General features: G+C 37.9%; 1 protein-coding gene across 1 annotated transcript in view; it reads right to left on the minus strand.

The window, feature by feature from the left end:
• Nucleotides 1-295: 295 nt before the first annotated feature.
• The window catches only part of SEMA5A (semaphorin 5A), a 232,028-nt gene continuing 207,724 nt past the window's right edge, over nucleotides 296-24,599 (minus strand). The window contains exons 18-22 of the mRNA XM_069853480.1: nucleotides 16,672-16,842; nucleotides 12,058-12,213; nucleotides 8,988-9,035; nucleotides 6,590-6,801; nucleotides 296-5,189 (exon numbers count right to left, since the gene is read on the minus strand). Coding sequence (XP_069709581.1) covers nucleotides 5,070-5,189; nucleotides 6,590-6,801; nucleotides 8,988-9,035; nucleotides 12,058-12,213; nucleotides 16,672-16,842 — 707 coding nt within the window. The 3' untranslated portion in view covers nucleotides 296-5,069. The remainder of the gene's footprint in view (nucleotides 5,190-6,589; nucleotides 6,802-8,987; nucleotides 9,036-12,057; nucleotides 12,214-16,671; nucleotides 16,843-24,599) is intronic.

The raw sequence follows: 24,599 nt of genomic DNA on the forward strand, positions 1-24,599 counted from the left end.
AACACAACGCAAACTATTCTTTCAGTTGTACAGAATGGTCTTAGCTAAAAACCATTTCAGCTGCACATTGATTCATTTCTGCTGAGAAATGGAGAAGGAGAGAAAGAAGGAAAGAAGGCAAGAAAGAAGGAAAGAAGGAAAGTAAGAAAGAAGGAGAAAGAGGGAAAGAGGGAAAGAAGGAAAGAAGGAAAGAAGAAGGAAAGAAGGAAAGAAGGAAAGAAAGAAAGAAGACATTTACAGATTCCAGAACCCTTCTTTTCTTGGAAGAATGGCTTTTAAATGAAGAAGCAGAATCTTGTTTTATCATTCATTTATTTAACAAAGAAAGGAATGAATTCAAATACCCCACACAATGAACACATATCTATTCCCTGATATCAAGCTGCAGATTGCTTGTGAACAATTTTAAATGAATCTGTTTTCATAATATTGAAGTCATCTTGTATTGTGCATGGATTTGTGCAGAAGCAATATATTTTGGGCTCAGTTCTGTAAACACGTTAAAATACGTAACTTGTTACATCCAGATCACTGAACTCAATGTGGTTGCTTATGTGATGAGTAAAACCCTACTTAAGAGCATAGCTTTTGCCAATCTAAATTTAGGCATCCAAATAAAAGTGAAAAATAGAAGAGTAACTCTAGGCTCACTACAGTGCTGGTGGAGAGACATGAGCCCTCGCCAGGACATATCTCTGCCTATCTAAGGATGTTCTTCTAGATGAGATACAGAGGGTGCTGGTGGCAGCTACAATCAGAAATTGGTCAGATGCCTCAAGCAGAGAGAGGCAAGCTTGGACTGAATTGCGTACAGAATTGATCTCATACAGCAAAGCCATTATGCATACAATTAACTTCAGGAATGTTCTTGTACTGGTTTTAATAAAACTGGTCCCACATTTAAATAAGTGAATATGTTTATTCTATAATTATGAGAAAAAATATTGAAACATTTATTCTCAATAACATTTTTGTTGCATCTGGGACCTCTCACTTTCTCTGCTGGTTTGAACAGCCATATGGTCTGATGCTCTGAGAACTTCCTTCACTTAACATAAGTGCTTTGGTACCTCTTGATTTGTAGAGGTTACTGTGAAGTTCTGGTAGAGCTGAGTAAATGCAGTGTCCTGCACCAATCTAAGACTGCATAATAACCTGGAAATCAAAGTTTAAGCCCCAATCTTTCTCCCATTCTCTTACGAAAATCCTAATCCTAGTAAAAAATCTCTTGATTAGTTTTAGTCTAACAACACTGCTCCAACAGCAGGTGACTGCAAACAACTGAAAAAAGCTTTCATATAAAGTAACATTAAATGACCATAAAGGCCATCAGACTCAAATCAAAGTACAAGATAAATCTGCAAGCACGGGAGTCCATTTTCTAAGCAACTCAAGAACAAATGCTATGTATCAGACATCAAAATAAGCCCAAAATGTGTACTCAAGCACAATTCTATTTTGAGTTATCTAGTGAAAATATGTACTTTACAGGCAATCCTGCTTCCTCCTCACTCCATGTAGCAGGCCTACACAGAAACAGATTTACTCAAAGAACTTTCATCTATCTGCTGACATGCTTGTAGTCAAAATAGCCAAACATTTTTAAATTTATGCAAATGATTCAAAAGGGATTTAGTAATATTAACTATTGGCATCAGAGGCAATACAATTATTTATCCAGAAAAAGATCACTTTATCCAAGCAAAAGGATAAATGGTATTTAAGCATGGCATTTAATAGACAAGGGAATTTATTTTCCCTTTCCAAGAACAGAACAATGATGTAAGAACCAAATTTTACTCTTACACAAATTTGAGAGCTCTATTGGCTTAAACAAGACTTGCAGGCAAATACCCACATTGCTTCATTTTTGGTAAAAGAAACATAAGAGCTTCCATGCAGAAATCTGCTTTCCATCAAAATATGTTTAGCTTATTTTAGAAAAAAATACTAAATAAAGTAAATTGGAAATTAATAAAGTACATTTTGCTCCATGAATTAGGAAAAGCTGTATTAAATGATCTGGATATCAGCTTAGAATACAGAATGTGAAAACACTGATATAATCAGTACATCTGGGGTCCTATAAAATTACCTAAGACACAAATATATTATAGCTTTAAAATCAATTGTCTCAGAATCTAGCTTGACAAGGAGATCTTGCCATCAACTATCTCTTATTGAAGTACTGCGAAATTTCCATGCTTACCCTACTGCTTTAGTGAGGGGTTTGAATATACCTGTTTGTGATTTAGAACAATATAATTTAGGAAGGTAAATGACAGAAAAAATGTTTAAAAGAACCATTTTTCTGACAAGTTGGCATGGTGTTTAAATAGTGACACATGGGATTTGCCCAAAGATCTGGAACACCTGAAGCGCTCCTTTGAGAGATGGAAGTGTGAGCAGACCAAACATCTGCTAAATGCACTTCTTCCTGTGATCATGTAGACTAGGGTATCAGTACTGCATATATAACACATATCTAAAATATGTATCGACTCATGAAAAAAGTGGAAAATAGATCACTGTAAAGATAGGTGTGCCTCAAATTACTGAAGAGTTAAAAAAAAAAGCTATTTTCAGGTAATTTTAATTAAAAAAAAGAGTTAAAATAACAATACATAGCTCAAATATTTTTAAGATATTGGTCTCATAACTAATAGCCTAAACATAAATTTCATAATTCAGACTAATGTGCTTTTAGGACAGGGGCAGAGAGGAACAGTGTTGTGCATATGTGTATATGTGCATGTTCTGCTTTTTCTTGGCAGTGGCAGCAATACAGATTTTATTTACTTTATCTTAAATGCAAAACTTTATCTTTTGGCATGAAAAGAGTGATTTAGATACTGAACAGGGTATGATTTGGAGAGCTTTTCCCTCCTCTGTTTCACTGAATTTTCTTGCAGAAAAAAATTCTCTTACCCAAGGCCAATCAGCTAATTTCTTCTTGGAAAACCAAACCTAATGTAAAGAAATCACAAATTACAGGGAACCAGCATTATTTTACTTTCTGAAGACAAACTTGCACAAGGGTGGAGTGTTTACTTTTGACTGAGTTAGTAACAGGGAGAACTATTCAGCTGAAAAAACAGGCAGCTGATCTTAATTATTTTCATAGATGGCAAATGTGCGTTCATTTTACTGCACAACTTTTCAAAGACCACTTGCTTTGCATTTTCTCGTTTCACTGCAGAACAGAGATAGTAACCATTGTGCTACATTCAGATCTATCTCCATTCACAAATGTTGTTCATAGCCATCATTTCAGTGTTTACCCTTGATACATAAGAGGTTGGACAACCAAAGTGCTGCTTAAACGCAGTCTCACATGATCAATGCTTTTTGGTATTTTTTTCTTTTTTTGTACATAGTTTTAAATCATTATAACCTACATATGTTTGTCTCTATTTGATGATTATTGTATAGCCTAATGATCAGTGGCTCTGAACACAGAATGGAAATATTTCCACTCTGATTCTCCTTGCATACCTTCCTGGTATTCTTGTGTGATGATCCTTGCATCTAGCATGTGCAAAAAAATGAAAGCCTAATTCTTTAACCCTTAATATACACTTTTAATTTCTTTTCACAAACTTCCGAGAAGAGCAAACTCTGCTTTATTACTCAGTGGCACAATCTGGCACAATTCCCTGCCCTTTTCTTTTCAATTATACGTCTGGAATTTCAAATACAAAAATAACAATGTCGTGAAGGTGGGTTAAGACAGACAGAACAAAGAAAAATGGTATAAAAATCCTTTGTGTTTCCTCACCTGCCACCACAAAAGGAATTAAAACTGATAACTTAAACATTATTTTAAATATTTACATCAATGAAGTCCAACAAGATATTCACTTAAAACACAGTTAGAATGTTCCTCTAGGGGCTGACTAGCATGGGTCAGACATGGCAGCAAGATGAGACAATGCTTTGAGAATACATCTGCATTTTCTGAGCCAGCTTTGTTTATCAGACACGTGCATATAAAGTAGGAGCCGGAAAAAGAAAAGCAGATCTTTGATTATGCCTACGTATCCCCGAGAGCCTGAGAAGGCACACAAATCGCAGTGCAGTCATATCTTTCTGTGACCAGCCTGAGGTGCTACAGGGTGCTACAGCAGAGGCAAGTGAGATCCCACACGTACACACCAGGGAGAGGAAATCTGCCAGATGCAAAGACTTGTGCAAACCCGCACGCTGCGGCAAGGCTGGTCTACTAATGACATGCAGAAAAACCTTCTGGTGTGCCTCTCCTATCTGCTCTCCTCCCTTGGCCTCCCTATGGGGAAGTGCTCTTCCACACCCTCCCGAAAATTAATCTGAACTAGATGAAGACTTGATGTGACTGCGCTTAGCTTGCAACTGGAAACCATCAACCCTGTAGTTCTCTGGGTTAATTACAAGACTTTATCCCTCAGTATGGCCTTAGTGTCCACACTCTGAACAGGTGAACTGCAGCCAGAGTGATTTACAGCTTGGGAGAATCAGCCCTACAGAGCCCAGAGCTGCCACACACAGCATTGTGAAACCACCACGTTTCATCTTGTCATTGTTCCCAGCACCCTGTGAGCTCTCTTTGGTGGTGTGAGCTTCAGGAGACTGCGCAGAGGGCTCCTTGGCTAACAGCAGAGCTCCCTTTTCAAACCTCACGGAAATAAAAGGCAATGCCTGAGAAGAAAATTAGATTTGTATTCCTGGCACAGCATTAAGGGGTAACATTATAATATTTTTTAAAGCTCAGGAATTATTTAGTCACTTGCTAGAGAAATCTGACTGGAAGTTTATGAAACTGAGTGAAGCAATGCAATCCTCATGAGTGGTTCAGCGACACGGAGGGGCTATAGCTGCACCCAGCACTGAAGACCAACCTTGCACTCTGCAAAGAAAACATCATGTCACAAACAGGTGTTTTGGGCTTTTGGCAGCAATGGGACATTGATGGCTTGGATCGCGCTTGAAATGTCTCTGAACTTCACCTCTGAAGCCTCAATCACATGAGCAGTCAAGTAGCACAGGCCTTGGGGACTGGGGAGTTACAGGAGGCCAGGAAATACACAAGCCCATTAGTATTCATCATAATTATTGAAATCTGTAAAATAGGTATTAGAATAAGTCTTTGCAGTAAGATGTGGATTGAAGTATTTGTTTCTCTCCTCCAGAATCAGGTTGTTTTTGTTAAATGCCTGGGGAAAGAGAAAGAGAGAGATAAGAACATGGGAAGGACATAAGAGCGGTGGCCACTAAGTGCTCTTTCACAAAGGCAATTTTTGTGTCACATATCTATGTATAGTAAGACAGTAAAAAATGCATTGACATATACCTGCACATTTACAAAACCTTGCATTTATATGCGTCTATTTACACAGCAACATTCCTACAAAAAACAATGTTACACAAGAAAATAAAGTCAGGCGCTTTCCTCCCAATATTATAAAACAAATTTTATGACTAAAAGTACTTTTTAATTATACACACTCAGTTCTTCTGATTCCAGTGAGTCCCTCATTACTATTTCACTGAATAAGAATTATTTTCTCCTTACTGTATTAATTCCTTGATTTTCAAATGCAATCTGCAGGAGAAATGTCTGAAGGTCTTAAGAGTGTAAATCCTGTTTCTTAAAAAATTATATGGGTATTTAGAGTATGAATTTTTGAGCTTTTTTTTTTCATTTCTGTAGCTATCCAGAGAAATGATTAGTGGAATTTGCAAAAGGTTTAAATTAGTTACATATTCTACAACTGAATACAAAATCTAGACTTTTCTTGCTGTTTTAAATGAAATTCCTTAAAATGCTTTTAATTAGAAAGAAAATTACAGACATTAAAAACTGGATTACCCAAGTAGGATTTAAGAAAAATCCTCATTTACAAAAAGCTTTGCAGCTGCATGAATAAACTGTGTAATCTGAAGATACTAAGTTAGGTACTTTCTGAATATTCATCCTTCCTTAATTCAGTGCATGTGAAAAGCAGAGCTATCCGAAAAGGTCATAAAACAAAAATAGTTGTTTGGGAACAATGATCATATGATATAGATACAATGCCAAACTCAGCTAACATAAATATGTACTGCTCATTTATAGAATCTTTTGGGTATGAACAATAGCTGAGTCTGACTCAGATTATATTCAGCAAATACATCTCCTGTATAAAGACAGTACAGGAAAATGAACAGTGTCATTGACACCATATTATTGGAGTGAAAAGATTATTTTCAATATATGTCATGATGATTATTAATGGCCCTATTTACTTCTTGAGCAAGCCACTGGGGAACACAATTAGGAAAAAGAAACCACAACACAACACTTAAGCAGTCTGTTTTTCTCCAGGAAAGGCTGCTGCTGTATAAATTATACATGCACACAAAATCAAACTTCCTGTGTAATAAGGACTGACAGAAGACAGGATCTGTAATTACAATGCTTCAAGTGAAATCTACTTTTGTTATTAACAATCAGCACAATTTCAGACCAAACACTGCTGTAGAAAACTACGAAGTAGCATTCCTTTGATACAGCAGAAATATTGTCTAGGACCGTATACATTGCACTTCACAGAGCTCCCAACCCACTTCTCACCTTGATGGCTTCTACAGAATCATATTTATCCAGTTTGTTGATATGGTTGGTAATGCTGGTATTTAGAGGAGCTGGTGACACTGGATGGATGACAGTTGCATCATGGGACTGTTGTTGATATCGTTGGCAATAAGTGTAAACAAGCAGGGTAAGAAGGCAACCAAGAATTGAGCTACTTAATCCCACTGCGATCATGTGAAACATGTTGAACTCTGCAGAGTGGAGAGAAGAAGACAATCTTATTTTTAAGAAGTAGCAATAAAAGTTTAAGCTTGGGAAAAAAAAATGTAGACAAATGCTTGATTAAAATAAGGATAAAGGAAATTTCATGTGCTTCCCAGAGACATCTCAATTGCAGTGGTGGATGCCTACAGCAGCAAATGTACTGTACTTCCCTGAAGGGATCATTATAAGACTTTTAGATATCCATACATCTCTGTAAGTACTGAGATTTTTGAAAGATGCTTAAACAGGTTGAAATCCCAAATAACAAATGAATTAATTGCATTTTGCATGTTCAGCAAAATTTCTTTCTTCAGACCACATAACAAAGCCTTGTTCTATACAAATTATGTATATTACATACATACATACATACACAGGTTTTTTCATTGAGCGACAATATCACCTTCCCCGTTGCTCTTCTAGTTCTTTCTCTTACACACTGACTTGTGGCAGAACTAAAAAAAAACCTGATATTGAATCACTATCTCATTTTCCCTAAAATTGTTTTCTTTTTCCCCTTTTTTTGGTGCATGTTCAAGAAGCAGTGGCAGATGTTTTTTTCATACCCTACTATGATTCTTGCTGGGTCTCATCATTTCTGTATCTTTGATATATGGCAAATTTGCTCCTTTCTCAAGTCTTCAGATTTTTTTCTGTATGTAAGAGGTGGGTGAGAAAGAAATGGTGGCATTTTAGAGGCAAATGGAAAGGGGAAAGAGACTTTTTAAAGCTCAGTGTAATTTTAAGCATAGTAGCCAGAATGCAAAGTCAACAATTTAGAACCTAGCATTCTCCTCTCTGCTCTTCCTTTCAAAGATACTATGGGATGAGACAATGGGAAACCCTCTCTACCTATGCAAAGATTAACACTGAGAGAAAGCTTATTGCTGTGTGAAACTGTAGAAGGGAATCTTAAGCCCAATCATCCCCTGACATTACTGAACAGAGATATCGGGTCAGAAGTGGCACCAGTAGGATTAGTTGGAAACAAACAAATCACACTGCCTTTCACTGCTGCTTCAAAGTGAAGTTGTGCTTTTTAATTAAGAAATATCAGTGAGAAGTCTACGTTGGAAATTTCATCTTAACATTACTGAAAATTTGTGCCTATGTGTACAAATGAAAGATTTTAAGCAGAAAGACTATGACTAGTCTGAAAAACATCTGTTAAACCTTTTTCATTGTAATACAGAAAAATGAGACAGTTGTGGGTAGGACCTTTACATTCCCACTGCTTATTTAGAAACACAAACTAATATTTATGTGACTAGGCTGGCTAAACCAATATATAAATTATCAATGAAATATCCTTCTACGCTCCTATGAGAGCATCCAGTTGTTGCAGAACTTGGCAAAATTTTTTCAGTGTATCACTGCTAATTAGAAAAAAAAATTCAAATTGCATTATCCTAGCTCCCAAAACAAGTTACCATGCACACTAGTATCCTTGTATAACTCCTGTGTTTTCATTCCCTGTTATGAGGTTAAAAACACAGTTTATCTGTGCATGAAAGAATACTAGAACTGGCCAGAGCTTTTACCATGATGAAACAGACTAAGTGTGATGGCTCAGCACAAAAAAAAAAATCAAAACAAAGGTCTTTTTTCCTTTTTCTCCTTCTTATTGTTTGGGGTTTTTTTCACAGATTTATCTTTCAAGTGTTATTTTGCTAGCATCAGGACTCTCTGGAATGAAAGTGTGGGGTTTTGTACGTTTTAGTTTTCTTTCCGGTAGTGAAGCTGAAAATGTGTTCCAGATACAAGCTGAGTTATTAAATGGGCTAGCGGGCTTCTTCTATTCATTTGGAGTTCCAAGAAGGTTTGTGAAACTATTATCCTGAAAAAGGTGGAGCAATTTTATGAATTCTGACCTACTGATAGCTAGCTTACAATAGGAATTTCTTTTTGAGACAAGGGTGACTGCCATACTGAAAAAGAAGAAAATACAAACATCCAGTAATATGTTTTGTCCCCAAGGTTCGCAATGGCAAATAGATATTTAATGAGAAATCCTGTAGTAACTATACCTCTTCTTCTGCACAAGTGTAAATAACGGAAATGCAGCATTTAGAAGGTAGAATAAAACTGAGAGAGTGCAAAAGGTGAAATGGAAGGAAAAAATGAGGAATCAAAATTTCATCATTTAATACACATCTAGAGCTGAAAAGCTTACCCCCACATCGTTTTTCTTCTATGCTGCTGGATCGTGCCACTGATATTTCTAGGAAAAAAAGAAAAAAATCACTTATGCCACTGAGAAAAGTTATTATAGACAACTTTTAGTTCAATTAACACAGTAAGGATTTAAAAATTTCTTTTACTAGATTCAATCCAAATTCAAAATAAAAATTATTTCGACTATGCGGTAGAATTTACAGAAAGCTCGCATGACATCTTCAGGTTCCTCAATTTCCCAAGTAAAATCTGCAACATATTTTTAATTATTGCCCTAAAACATCTCTGGAATTAAAAAGATGAAGTATATATGAAAACATTTTTTGTGGAGTTTAAGCATGTTGAGAAAGCAATCATTTTCTGAATACCAAAATTAATAAGAGTTTAATTATCTAGTATTGAAATGGGCTCATTACTTTTGGAAGTCACATCTAGCACTATTGTGGAAAGAGGGAATTTACAAATCTCCCCCAAAGATGACTGACAAATACATGGGGCTCAATTTTAAACTAATCAAAAACAATTTCAGCCTGTATGCTTACCATTTTGACTTTGGAAACATTCTGAATAAATATTGAATAAAACCTGTTGTCAATCAAGTTTTCCCACTCTTTACTTCAAGACCATGGCTTCTGTGAAGGGCCAACCATCATGTGGATATGGGTCAGGTAACTGACAAAGTTTGCCTGGTTTTCAAAAAAGCTTTAAAGTTCCTTGCCAAAGGACTCCCAAGAAACAAATGAGATGAGGGAAAAGACAAAAAATAGAATAGCATTGTATGCCCAGCTCTTACAATGGAGGAAGGTTACCAATTTTGTGGGGACCTAGGCTGTTCAGCAGAGCTAGAAAAGCAGGAGGCAAATGTGAATTTCAAGGTTACTGATGGTACAAAGTTAAGGCAGCATGGACAAAGGCATGCTACAAAGAACTGCAGAAAGGCCCTACATAGCTAGGCAGTAAAATAACAGATGAAAGAGAATGGAGGTCAGTGTAAAGCAATAGATACAGTGGAATGCAATCCAAGTTTCCCACATAAAATAGTAAGGTTTGAGCTGACCATTAGTACTCATGAGTGAGACCAGGGGGTTACGACAAATTGCTCCATGAAAACATCTGCTTAGTAGTCAGGAGCAATCAAAGAGGCAAATCAAATGCTAGGTGTTACCAAGAAAGGAATAGTGAATAGGACAAGATATCAGTATAATGGTATTTTGCAAATCCATGTGTTGTCCACACCATGAACACTGCTTGCATCTCTGATTTTTCCCATCATCTAAGGTTGTCTCCAGTAGAACTAAAACACATTTGAGAAAGGGAGCAGTGATGGCCACAGGTATGTGATAGTTTCTCTATAAAGAATAACAGAGCAGGCTCTTCACTGCCAAAAGTTAATCCGCATTCAGCTGCTGCTGAAGGGATCACAATTTTTAAACTTTCTTCATATGCTAAATCAATACTAACTATTTGCAAAATGAGAAAGTATCAGACCTGACAGAACAGGACTCTCACAGAGAGTCAAAGGCAGACAGCATACTTTGTCTGATTGAGACCTTTAATGATCAATGCAAACAAAAAGCAGAAAAAAAAAATGTACCACAAAACCATAAGCTCTGTAAAGTAAGATGTACAGACTAACTCTGGAAACACAGCAGAAGCACTGATGAGAAGGAATCATTTTTGCACTCTGCTAGAATGACTCTATATAACAAGTTCTGTAGAGGAACAGGGCTGAGATAAGCAGGAGGAGGAAGAGACAACATGAGGGCAGACATGCCAACACGACAGCATAAGAAAGGAGGGAGGTGAATTAGGATGAGAGCTCAGGAGGGAGGGAGAGAAGTCTGAACTGGAGGATCTAGAGGAATGGAAGTAAGCTAAGTGATGCCAAGAAAGCAAGCTAGTTTGCCTAAGATGAGTGTAATGAGTATGACGTTATCTGCTGTGAAATGGGTAGTTTGAGGAGGAGTGGCAAACAAACCAGAAGGGTGAGAGAAGAGGTGGCTCATTTCAGATTCTGAAAATGCCTACTTTCCGAAACAAGATGTAGAGCTTACACTGGATTAAGAAGAGGATTCACTGAATATATTAATGGAGATTCTTCAAAAGCCTAAGAAAAAGGGCAAAATACAATGTGGGAGGTTCTGCTTTCACACTGACATTTTTCACATTGGTTTTGGAGAGAAAAACAGTATTTGGGAGCTAAAGCATCACTGACCATCCATAAAATTAGTGTTTAAATTTGTTGATTCCTTTGTCATATTATACCATATTGTATCGCATAGTCATAGGAAAAGAATAGGCTGCTGCACTGAGTGAAAATAATTACTTTTCAAAGGATACATTAAAATGTAAATTTCTCTGTCTGTGAATAGACTGTTAGCTTTTTTTTAATGTACACAGGCGGAATGATGACTGTTAACAGCAATGCAATGGGGCCACCCACACTGTTGTGTGGATTTAAATGACTACTGTGGTTTAAAGAAAAAAAAAACACAACAAAAAGAGAGTACAGTCATGATTTTGACAGATTCTATAGACTAATACGTGATATATTCACCAGTAGTCATGAGGAAGATAAGGACCTGAAGCACAGTTAATAGCATTATCATTTTAAGCAGTTATTAATTTAAGGGACTCTGTGAAATGATTTCCAAATTAACTAGCACAGCATCCACTTTCGTACATGAAAACCACAAAACCTGGATGAAAGTTTCTCTAATAACCCCAAACTCTCAAACCCACATAAATTAAAGTAAAAAGCAAATCATTTCTCCTGCTGTCTACAGTCATCCTGCTATGAAGTGGGATATGAGGGACCTGCGGAATGCTGTGACAGTTTCAGGCAGTGACAGTAGAGACAGAAACACAAAACTTGGTGTCACAAGGCAGATTTTCGTCAACACACCAGATCTAGCAACACTGGTTCTACGTAGTAGACCAACACACTCTGGCTGACAAAAGGTAAGTTCTGTTCCAGCTCTTGGCTCTGCACAGTACAGCCTGGGAGAGTACTATGCCTCACTCCTGAATTGTTGAGAGATTCCATTCAAGGAGCAGGCTGATCTCACCTGGTATAAAGTTGGAGTCCAAAGCACAGGCTCGGCTTTCTGTTGTGTTGCCCGTGCACTGGCTGCCCACAGGAAACAAAATGATGCACTGACGAACACGAAACTGGAATCCAGATGAGTCGCATTCAGACCAGTCAGACCACTCGGACCAGCTGTCTGCAAAAGGCAGAGAGCAACACACACTCAGACACTGCAAAAAGGATGTTTATTTAACCACAAAAATAGTAGTATCTTGCAGTTAATTTTTTTTTTAGCTTTGTTATTTCAAGTCTATTTCTTTGCTACAGAAGAGATGTCATCAAGTATTCTCATCTTCTCTTCCTCAAAGTATTCTCACCTTCTCTTCCCCATTCAGTTCATTATCAGCTTCTATTGTCTTTCTGTATTTCTTCCTCTGCCTCTGTAGTTTTGTTTAAGATGTAATTATTTCATGTCTCTGTGATCTGAGAATATTTCCCTTAAATGAAGTGAATTGATCTCATTCCCATGAGGGGCTGCGAGTTTACTGAGCTCAGCTTTCTTACAAGCCTAGGCTTCATTTGAGTGTTTGGAGTTTAGCATGTATGGTAGAAGAAAGAGCTCGGTTAAACATTTTTCTTTCTTCTATTAGCTTGCTCACTGAAGTATTTTCTAAGGTTTTGATATGCATTAGGTAGTCCTAGTATGCCAAACCAAGTTTGTTTCTCCTTGAAAATGTTAATTGTTTTTATGTCACTATGAAGTGAATTTATAAATTTCATTTTACTTCAAATAAAAAAACGGATATATATATATTAACCTAGTTTTGTTTCAAGTTAGGTTGAACAGCATTAGAAGTTGTAAATAGTTTGGAAAATTCATTAAGGTTTTGTACATTTTTTGTGATTTAGGTGATAAATCAGGAAAGTCTTGTACTGTTTGGGGCCCCTTTCAATACATTGCATAAATCCAGCATACAAGGTTTGCATTTGTCCGTATCTTCCTCTTGGCCATAGATGAAAAGGTTAAAACTCTTAGTCATCTAAAATTTCAGATTCTGGTAGGAATATTTGAGATTGCAGTTTTGAAAAATGGCAACAATAGATGCTTTCCATGACAGTGTTGGACTTCCACTTCCTAATCAATAGCATGGCAAAAAGAAATGGATGGAGGAGATGGACAAAACTTCTGCACTAAAAATCTCAAGTAGTGGTCCTGGGACCATTTTCAAGACAATAGGAGAATGCAGGTTAGAGACAGCAGCAATCAGTCCCAGCAGCCTCTTGTGGAGTTGCTAGTAAACTAAGTACATGGTTCCTTACCTTAAATATCTAGTTACAATAAAGCCTTGCTCATTCAGATTTAAAGGAATGCTGCTCTTTACAAATCTTGCCCCAGTTATTGTCGGTGACAGAGAGCATGATTAAGCCGGACCCAGTGCTCTTGCCCAGTCCTGATATAATTGGAACATATGCAGCAGCTGCCAAAATGCTTCAGCATTCTAAATGTGGCCCATTCGGTGGTGCAGTCTGCAGCCCATCTTGTCCAATGTGCTTTTGGCACACCAGGTTCTTTGATGAAGGGGCTACATTCCATGACATAATAGGAACCTCAGAGTATGCTTAGATCATGCTATGTTACATACTCATGACTGGACAAAGTTATTGCTCCAGCCTGCCCTCTAGGAGCCCCATAAAAGACACTGTGTGCATTGGGACCTTCCCACTTATGCAACACAGGGCATCTCCCACACATCTTGAGTCCCACAGTGCAGCCCAGGCACTACAGCACAGGCAGTCAGTGGTTCCAGTGTCATGCTGATCAGCTCCATCTGGCACTCAGAATCACAGAAGAGGAGAGGGGACACCAATGCAAGTGAGAGAGGGATGGATACCGCTGCAACAGTGGATCCTGGTACCAAACCTGTGTTTTAAGGAGTGCCAATGTTGGGAGCTCAGAGAGACACAGAAGTAAGGCACCAAAGGCTGACAGATGTATCATTTTAAATTGACAGACCAGCCCTTTGTGGAGCCACTGTCTCTGCCATTACAGATATTGAACCTTTAGCCTTTTCATGGTCCTCTATAGACTCAATTATCCTGCCTCATCCTTTTGATTTCTTTATCTTAAGAGTATCTGAGCCTCTCTTGCACCTTAGGCAGGCTCCTCTCAACTTGCTTCTCAGTTCTTTGCAAAAATCATGAGAATGGAAAAGAGAGGGTGGACTGGAGAGGTGTTTAATCTGGAACTTCGTTCCACCTTTACACAGCAAGGGTTACTCAGATTTCACGTCTTCTTCCTACAGAGTTGTGGCTGGCCTTTGAAGTCAGGTTGAGTCCAAGCACTCCCTGAAAGATCCCTTGGTGAGGTGAAGAAGGCACCTCAGAAAGATCAGGCCACCAGCCTCTAAGATTATAAATTTATTTCATTCCGAACTAAACTATCATTTCTAACTTCTCAATTGCTTTATCCATTACTTGCATGTGTGAATTAGCAATTCAAGGATAGAATATATTTTCCCCTCCTACAGCAGCAATAAATAGTTTAGGTATAAAATACAGTTTTACTCAGTACCTTATAGACACCACTGCAACCGACTACACTTACTGATAAGCAGCCTGTAAACCACTACTGATCAATAGTGCAGTGCTTCCATTCATAATAATGTGATTGCATTTAGATAAATTAAAAGAAAAAACACCAACAAAGTGATATAGCTTTTAAAATGAGAGATGAGAAAAACTGATGTATTTTGCAGACACAAATTTGTTATTTTATTTTAAATGCATACTTGCATACTTTCAGTAACTCCTCATATCCTCAAAAAATCCTTAATATCAGGATTCCAGAAATTTTAGTCTTCTGGTAGTTTTGCTTGGCAAAAACAAAGTACTTTCAAGTGCCAAGAAATCTTTATTCTTTGCACAGCTTAAGAAACCTTAGAAATAATTTCCATTTTTCTGTAAGCATTTCTATGTTGGTCAGTTGTTCTTAGATTCCAAGTGTCACCATTATTTCCTTCCTATATTAAACATGCCACTCAAGCAGTGAATGTCACCAATGGTACTTCCAGATCTGCACGTGTGCAGACCACTGGCCACATGATCCTCACCACAAGAAAATGGCTTTGCAGGAATGCAGGAGTCTGCCCAAACTTGACATGTGTAGCTGTGCAGTTATTTTTGTCTCATACCAATGTGAAATCGGAGCACTGTTTGAAAAAAACTATGGCAAATTTTCAGGGAGATTTAAATATTAATAAAATATCGCAGAATGCTAAAAATATACTCCAGCTTCTGAAATTTTAGTGCTTTAGGAAATTTTCACTTTCTTGAACCAAAAGGAAACCAACCTTCTCCTCTGTCCCCATCTACTCCAAAATTTAGGCAACTGGCAGGTCAAAATAAGATGAAGACATTTATAAATGTTCACAAACTGTCATTTCTGGAAAAATGGTGGTAGAGAATAAATGTGCAACAAGAGAAATAGCCACAATACTAGCACAATGAACATGTGAGTTCTGACCTTTTAAAGATGCCTTAAGGATCTCAAGGCAGCTATGTAACTTCTACACATAAATATGCATTATTTGTCTCAAAAAATCAAATCATCAATTGATTTTTCTGTTTGTTTTTTTTTTAAACACAACACAGAGTTTTGCATCTGCTTTAATTTTGACAAAGTATGTACTTTTATTCTGCTGCAAGACATACAGTGCCTAGAAAAAGAAATTAACTTAAATTGCAGTTCAGCACAGGTAATAGGATGTATAAATTCAAACTAGTGGGGATTATGTCTACACACGCACTGTCTCATCATACGAGGACTAAATTTTTGCTACTATGTCTAGAATCTCTCAGTGAAGCAAGTAATACTACATGGAATCATAGCTGCTTATTTCCTTTTGCCGTTGCCTGTAATCCATTAATCAGCAATAAATGAAAACAATTTTTCCCACTGGGTTTTCACTAATGGTTTAATCTGGTTTGGTGTGGATTTACTCTCTACTCCTCATGTAAATTTCATGAAAAACAAAATATTCCTTTAATTTAGGTCAAAAGGCAGAGTCAAAGTTACAGAAAAAGTCATGATTTATAATTTCATACAACTAGCATGAGTACTGAGAAATTTCATTTGCTTAGTATTGAACAGTCATTTAAAAAAATGAAATCTGCTCTTTAACACCCAAAGTTGAAAAAGATATTTTACAAAGAGCATTAAGCTTTGCTCTGTGTTTTATATGAAAACAAGGCAAACATTATCAACTTTAAGGACCTTGTGATAACACACATGCATTAATATTAACCTCGGCAACTTGCTTGCTGTATTTAGTGCTATAACAAATGCACTTCTCTGTGATATTGTCTCCCAGGCTGTTTGCATAATCCACTTCAAATATTATTCAATTTTATTTTATCCAGACCCAGAACCTGGTAACTTGCATTTTAAGTTTTAAAGGGGAAGGGAGTGGATGGTGTCATGTAGGCTGTTACTTGATTTACTGTGACTGTAGCATGTAGAACTGATTGTACATTCAATAAAGGAGAGAAAATATTTGCTCCTAAATAACAGATTAAGGAGAATTAAGCTGCTAACTGTGAGTGCCTTATTCTGCGGCACACAAACAACAAAGCTTCAAAGGCTGATTTGCCGTACCTGGACACGGCTGTGTGTTGCAGAGCGCTTCTTCAGTGTGCAGTCCAAGGCAGATGTCTCCTCCATATGCTGGTGCTGGATTTGTGCAGGAGCGAGTTCTCATATAATGTCCTCCTCCACAGGTTGCTGAACACTTTGACCAAGATGACCAACAAGACCAGCCTCCATCCACTGAAAAGACATGAAGTACCATATTGTTCCAAGATAATGTGTGACATGACATAATCCAACCCATCTATCCCATATTTTGTGTATCTAATTCATAGCCTACTGAAATTATTGGATATTTTTAGGTGCTACTGAACACAGGCCAACAAATCTAATCTTACCGCAATGCAATTACATTTACAAATTTTAAAATTCCCTGGTATACTGAGAAGTCTAACAATGTTTTCCATCCATACAAGACACTTTCAGTGGATACCATAATAGCTTGGCAACCACTTCTCCCAATTCCCTCAGGACTCTGGGATGTATCTCATCAGGTCTCATATGCTTGTATATGTTCAGGTTCCTCAGATGGTCAATATAATGTTACAGGCAGTTGTAGAGAGCAATGAGGTCTCCCCTCAGCCTCTTCTTCTCCAGGCTAAACAACTCCAGTTCCCTCAGCTGCTCCTCGTAAGACCTGTTCTCCAGCCCCTTCACCAGCTTTGTTGCTCTTCTCTGGACTCGCTCCAGAGCCTCAACATCCTTCTTCTGGTGACGGACCCAGAACTGAACACAGTGTTCAAAGAGCGGTCTCACCAGTGCCGAGTACAGAGGGAGAATAACCTCCCTGGACCTGCTGGTCACGCCGTTTCTGCCAAGATGCCATTGGCCTTCTTGGCCACCTGGGCACACTGCTGGCTCATGTTCAGTCGGCTGTCAACCAACACCCCCAGGTCTTTCTCCTCCAGGCAGCTTTCTAGTCAGTCTTCTAGTCTGTAGCACTGCACAGGGTTGTTGTGCCCCAAATGCAGGACCCGGCACTTGGCCTTGTTAAACCTCATGCCATTGGACTCTGCCCAGCGGTCCAGCCTGTTCAGATCCCTTTGTGGAGCCTCCTTACTCTCCAGCAGACCCACACTTCCACCCAGCTTCGTGTCATCTGCAAACTTGCTAAGGGTGCACTCGATGCCTTCATCCAGGTCATGGATAAAGACATTAAACAGGGCTGGACCCAGCACTGAGCCCTGGGGAACCCCACTTGTCATTGGCCTCCAGCTGGACTTAGCGCCATTTCCCACCACTCTCGGGGCCCGGCCATCCAACCAGTTCTCCACCCAGGAGAGTGTGCGCCTGTCCAGGCCAGAGGCTTCTCCCGGTTGTTTAAAGAAGAGCTCATCAGCTTCTCCTTGGCTGGGTGGTCTGTAACAGACTCCCATCACAATATCTGCCGTCCTGTGGGCTCCTCTGATTTTAACCCAGAGGCACTCAATCCCGTCATCACCATAATTGAGCTCGAGGGTATCAAAGCACTCTCTAACATAGAGGGCTACCCCACGACCTCTCCTACCCTTCCTGTCCCGCCTGAAGAGTTTATATCCCATCATAGCTGCACCCCAGCTATAGCAGCTACAGCATAAATGCGAGAAGCAGAAAGATGGCAGTAGTTTGAAAAAGCGAGAGATCAGTGACAAAAAGGAGTTACCACTTAAATTTCAAACACAGGTTGCTGAAGAGTAAGTATTTTTTTCCTCCATTAGTATTTACAGATTCAAGTATGTCAAACTGTTTTCCAGCTTGTTTTTATATAAGGTTCCTATGAAACACAGGCTGGATTTCATGGGAACCCCTTTTCTCAGATGATTTCAATGCATGGCCACTAGACGGGCTTCTAATAAAGTTTTTCTCATTGCCTGCACTGGACTGGCTCCTTTGCAGCCTCTGTTCTTAAAGCTGTTGCTCCAGGCTGTATTTCTGGCATTTTTGGCCATATTGTAACCCTTCTGCCAAAGGGTTCCTATGTGCAGTCACATGACAAAGTCAGATGTACTTCTCCCAGGGGCAGCCTTTCTTCTGCTAAGAATCTCAGTATTTTTATTTCTCTTTCAATTATTTTTTTGAAAAAAAAAGAAACAAAACCCTAAACTTCCAAAATCTTATTTTAGTAACCTAAAAAAAAAAAAAGAATTTATTTTCAAACCTCTATTTAAAGTGCTTTTTAATACTTAAGTAAGGAAATGATTTACCATGTCTGCAACTGATTAAAAGAAATAGCGTGTAATTCAACCAAGACTAATAAATGGGACCCTAAGTATAATAAAGAGAATGTGCCAGTAAAGTTTTGTTTTATGACAGAACCCTAAACTGAATAGAAATTTTGCCTTTTTTTTCTCCCACTGCTCAGAGAAGCAGCAGGCATTTTACCACAGAAGACATAAACTCTTTATTGCCTACTTTTAAAAATACTAGGTAAGTACACATTTTCTGTACACAATTTTTGCCGTGTGTTCATTTAAGACATTTGTTGTAAGACATTATTTCACGTTTTGCTGAAACAATCACTTGTCACTGAAGACTCCAAAACATTCATCCAGCATTTTACAATGACCCCTTTTGATTCTTTCTTTTCAATTAATCAAACAGGATTTCAAGGAGGAAACCAGTTTCCACTAGTTTACTGAAATGTTATTCCATAATTATCTCTTACAAATAAAAAGGAGGTCCAAAATTTAAAAAAAAAACTTAAAATGAAAATATCTATGCAGCATTTGCATTTAAATTTTCTCTGAGATTGAAATGTAGAACATTAAAAAAATGCTCATTTTGTTTTGGGAGCATTGTATATCCCAAAAGCATTTGGTGAGATGAGTAGAATGATTTCCATGCAAAGGCTGCAGCAATGAGACAATGAGAATGTGGTTATTTTGATATTAAAACTTACAAATGCATTTTTTTAATGTAATTTCAGACACAGCATACCCTTAGGTTCTCAACTGCTAATCAAACAGGTAATTCACTGGTGCACACCTAAGGCTATTAACTAATCATGAAAGGAAAGTTTGTGAATATATAACATTTTATTCTCTGCATTGTTTGCAATATTATCCTATTAATCAAGAAAGCACAGAGTTGACACTTGCTAAAATAATAATTGTATAAACTTTTGTAAGTAATATACCTGACCTCTAAATAGCCTAATTAGACAGACAGGATTCATGGAATCTGCTACTATATTCCAAGTATGTAAGGTAAATAAATTGCTTCCATTATTAAGGAATTAAATGACTGCTAGATTTTTTTTCCAGGATATATTTATCAGTCAAATCATCTACCTATATAGATGTATGAGAGAGTTTTATACCAAGTATCACAAAGAAATACTGCGTCCCAGTACAACGGTTGACTTGTTCTCTTATTCATATAGTCACTGGAAAACAAATATGTCTTTTTCCCTGAGATGACTCTGTTAATGTAGTATTATGCAAGCTCATATGGAAGAAAGCCACAGGTTATTTGTCTTCAGTGTAAGTGACATATACTGTGCAATTTTATAACAATTTCAAAACACAGCATCTTTTATTCAGGACTTTTCTCTATTTTTTTTTAAATTATGTCAAATAAAGGCAGAAGCGGTTACCTAAGCTATTCATTTCATGTAATATTAAGGCTTTACCTTTTCAGATACTTCCTTTTTTCCCCCTTTTTTAAAAAATTTAAAATGATCCTTGCCTAGCTCAAGTGAATAATCAGAGACATTCCTGCTGCAGTGTATCCATGAAACAGAATGACAGCCTGAGATTGCCTAGGCAGAAGATAAATTGTCTGTAAACAATTCGTGTGGCTTGCTCATGGAAATGGAAGCAGCAACCCCCAACACTTTCTACATATTTTTCAAGGGACTAGAGTGAGATTTACAAATATGCATGCATTTGAAGCTGCCACCTATCTATAGGTGGCCAAGAACACAGAGATAGATGTGACATCTAGGAATGTCACCAAGTTCCACGACTGCAGCGACCATGGTTGTACTGTAACAATTCAGATGTAAAGGGAGAATTGGGTCTGGGGAAGATGTGAAAGGACAGACATAATATAATAAATAATATTAGAGTTGATGATGGTTGAGTTGGACACTGCAATTAAAACTATTTTTCTTAGTGACTACTTGCTGCCAGACTGTCTTCCTAAATCTCTATGCCTTTCAAGGACTGTCATAACTACCTCTTTTATTTGTTCCCGGAACTTTCCCTTCTCAGCAACAGAGGATGATAAAGCATCATCATGGTTAAATAAGATCAAAGGAGTGGGTATTTACAGCTTGAGTTTTTACAAGACCTAAATAGAGCTGTGTGGTTTCTTTCATCTTTCTTTAAAGTTGCTTAGCAACACAGCACCATCTGTTTTTTAGTTGTTTTTTTTTTTCTTTTTTCCTTTTGTCATGGAGTCCTTAATGTTATCTCTGCTTCTTATAGGAGGAAAACCACACAGATGCAAGGAAAGTTCCAGGCACTACAGTTTCTTTACATAACAGTTTTGTAGAGCTATTCGACAACAGAAAGTCATTAAAGCCGTTCCAGGAAAAGATACAGAGTCTTTACCTTTTCTAACAACTACTGAAGTTGGTCCCTTTTGGAAGAAGGCACCCTTCAGCTAGCAGGGTGTTCTCAAACAATGTTCTTTCCTTTACAGTAAAGTAAACAACTTTTGCCTGCTGGCTGTTGCTGTGGTTAATAAATATTTCTTCACAATAATGAAAAAGAAAAGAACATAGAGAAGAGGATGTATCAGGGAGAAACAGTGTACAGGAATGGGACCTCCTGGGGACATAATAAAACATACAAACTACTGGAGAAATTCCAAGAGATAATTAAGTAAACTGGACACCCTGCTATGTACTTTTGAGTTTTACAAGGAAGTGGAAGGAAGCAAGGGCAGACACACTGACCTCACCTGCTTTCAAAAGAATACTGATAGGATTGTAGGCACTTTCATATACTGTCTGGTCTCATTTAAAATCTAAACAATCAAAAAAAGTGTTTGGTTTTATTGGTGTGTGGCTTTAGTTTTATAACTTTTCATGTTCATCTTTTTGAAAGCATAGCAAAAGAGAATTAAAAATACTGAGATATCAATCTTTTCCATATGCATAAAGGAGCACAAATAGAGGGGCAGTAGTCCTTTCCACCCACTGAAATGCAGATTGCATGCTTCACAGTGGGTAAGTTAAATTCGGGAACACTGGGCGAGTTCAATTCAGGAACACTGGGTGTTTTCCTGCAGACCTAGAAGAGTTCAGCTCCCTTCCAGACACCTAGGGATGATCCCATTCAACATCACTTAGTCTAATGCTTTTTCCTAGTCCTGTGGGGTATTGCTGCATATGTTTCAGTGTTGGGAAAGAGCAATTTTTGCATCATAGTTTGCAAAGGCAGAGACTTGTTTCTGTCATACTACAGTTACCTTTTAGTTATTAAAGCAGTGCTGGATGAAACAACCAACAGTGCAGTGCAGAAACACAGAAGGCAAACAAATGCTTCTAAGGAAAGTACAATAAAAAAAAAGATCTAAGGATCAACCTGGGTTTCAGCCTGTAACTGAGAGTCTTAAGTTAGAAAAGCTGCAGTTGCTTCCCAAGGGCAGGTCAGCCCTCTCCTCAAAGGCTATAGGACCAGCCTAGAGAAATTAGAGTATTGGGAGATGGGCTTCAGCAGCCTCTGACACAAGCTTTATTGCCACCAAAGTAATGTTTTTCCCCTGGTTCAGTGAGTTCCTGCAGGATAAATGCTGTCTGTCCCTTTAAATATATTCTTGTTTACTTGTGGCCAAGTATGGTTGCAAGGGGAAAAAATACAGGAGAAAAAACCCCAAAGCAATAATAACTTATAATAACTTTATTTTAATAAATTATAATAACTTAAAAGTCTTTCAAGACATTTTGTATATCTGAAAACCTTTATTGTTATTAGGACATTTTGTGATATATGAATTTATTCTGTTCTTCTCAGCCAAAATGTCATAACTAAACCAAACTAAAACTATTACAATAAAAATCTGAAACTGGTAAAATCCTAAAATATTGTAACAGAATATCAGAATTTAAAATCTAAGACGTGGCAACAGTCCTTTCCCTCTGATTCACCACCAAACTCTGAGGAGAAAAGAGAACAGAATTTCATGTAGATCATGCTACTCAATTACATGCATGTAGCTATGCTTTAAACTACTCATTGAGGCATATTTGGTCAAGTGTTTCTGTGCAGAAGAATAAATGAGAAGGCAACAAGAAATAAAACAAAAATTAAGAAAAAGTTGCCCTCTTCTACAGTAATAACTGAAGAGATGTGTAGCATCATGAAGTAGGACAGAAATCCTTACATTTAGTTATTATTATTTTCATGCAATTTTAGTTAGTAAATTCCTGTAATTTTTGTACATTTGCAGAACTTACCATTCAAACAATGCTTCTCTTCATCATCTGTTTCTCTGCATAACATAAACATTCCACAAGCTCCCAAGAATAACAGAAGTGATATGCCTGATGATAGATTCCTTTCTTTTCATATTGACCACATATTAGTGATTCAAAGAAAAATGTCAGTGAGTATTCATAGATCCTTTTCATAGTTACTGAGGCTGTTCAGTGCTTGCCAGCTCAACTCTATTCACCACATCTCTGAGCCATCAAAAAGAAACTGAGGCACAGCACCAAAGCATAATTTCCTAGTGCAAGACAATAGTGCAAATTCTCGTAGCCCTCAGAGTAGCTTGGCCACATGAAAACTGAATACTGGGAACAGGCCTTACTCTGAGCTGGCTCCCAAACTATTTCCGCAGATTCTTTGGGAGAGTAATAGTTAGATGAAGCAAAAACTGTATGAAGGATCGTTCTAAATCTTGCATAATATACACAAATCATATTCCCGGGCCTGGGTACAATTTCTAGCAATCTTTTGGCACTGTTCAATTTACTATATATATTCAGCCTTCAAATACTATGAACAAGAAGTAATCTGCTTAGTAACTGCTATCAATCTGCACTTCAGTGGATGATTTATTTTGCTTCAAGCTGTGGGGAAAATTTCACTGTTTCTCTCTCCCTTGAATGCTAAAGAAAGATTTCATAGTAGCTGCTGAAGGCAGGTTCTAGCTGGTTCAGTATTCTTTTAGAGTTCTGGGATCCTGCAGTACATTTAACCATAATTTACTGGCTATTAATATATTTATAAGTATATTTAAAGTGATGCTGCGAGACACTTAATCAGACAAGGGCGCTTTGTACACTTGGTGATTGCTCCATGGGCGTTTTCATCGTCAGTCGTTCAGAGCACTTAGTATCTTCCAGGGTGACACCGAGCCCAGATTAACTGATTTAGAAGCATAAAGTTCTGTTGACTTTCAGTGTCACTTAACACCAGTATATTTCTCTGTCACTCATCTTTCTCAGCAGTTTACATCGCTAGTGTTTGATCTTGCCTGCAATAAGCAAATCAGGAAGCAAAGCAGAACCTGAGCCTTCCTTAATTTCTTTATTTCTACCATTTTGCTCCTTTCTACCAACTGAAATAATTCTAAGAACCTAACGACTGGACTGGAGCATAACTAAATAGCTCTGTGTCAGCAGGGAGCATGTGAAGCTGTCCTTACCCCAAGAGAGGTCAGGTAAATCTTGGAATTCTCCTTAGTTGCACTTTTATTTCTAGTACTATGGCCAGTACTTCTGGGTTGAGGTCAGAACAAAATCTCCTCACATCCCTTTCTATCTGGTCCTCACTCACACAGGCTAGAGCAAACCACGCCAAGTCCCTGTTCTTCTCCTTGATGCTCACAGTGGCAAGAAGTGCCTCACATGTTTACTCCTACTCAGTCCTTGCATCTCTATCTACAGCCTAGTCCATGTGGGGAGGTTATAGTCAATACCATGATAAGATCAGCACCTACACCGACCTTTCTTATAAATACCTGCAATGGCTATGTGATCAAAGCCTAACAGGGACTTTATA

This window comes from Phaenicophaeus curvirostris, chromosome 3, assembly GCF_032191515.1.
Source record: "Phaenicophaeus curvirostris isolate KB17595 chromosome 3, BPBGC_Pcur_1.0, whole genome shotgun sequence".
Taxonomy (NCBI): Eukaryota; Metazoa; Chordata; class Aves; order Cuculiformes; family Cuculidae; genus Phaenicophaeus; species Phaenicophaeus curvirostris.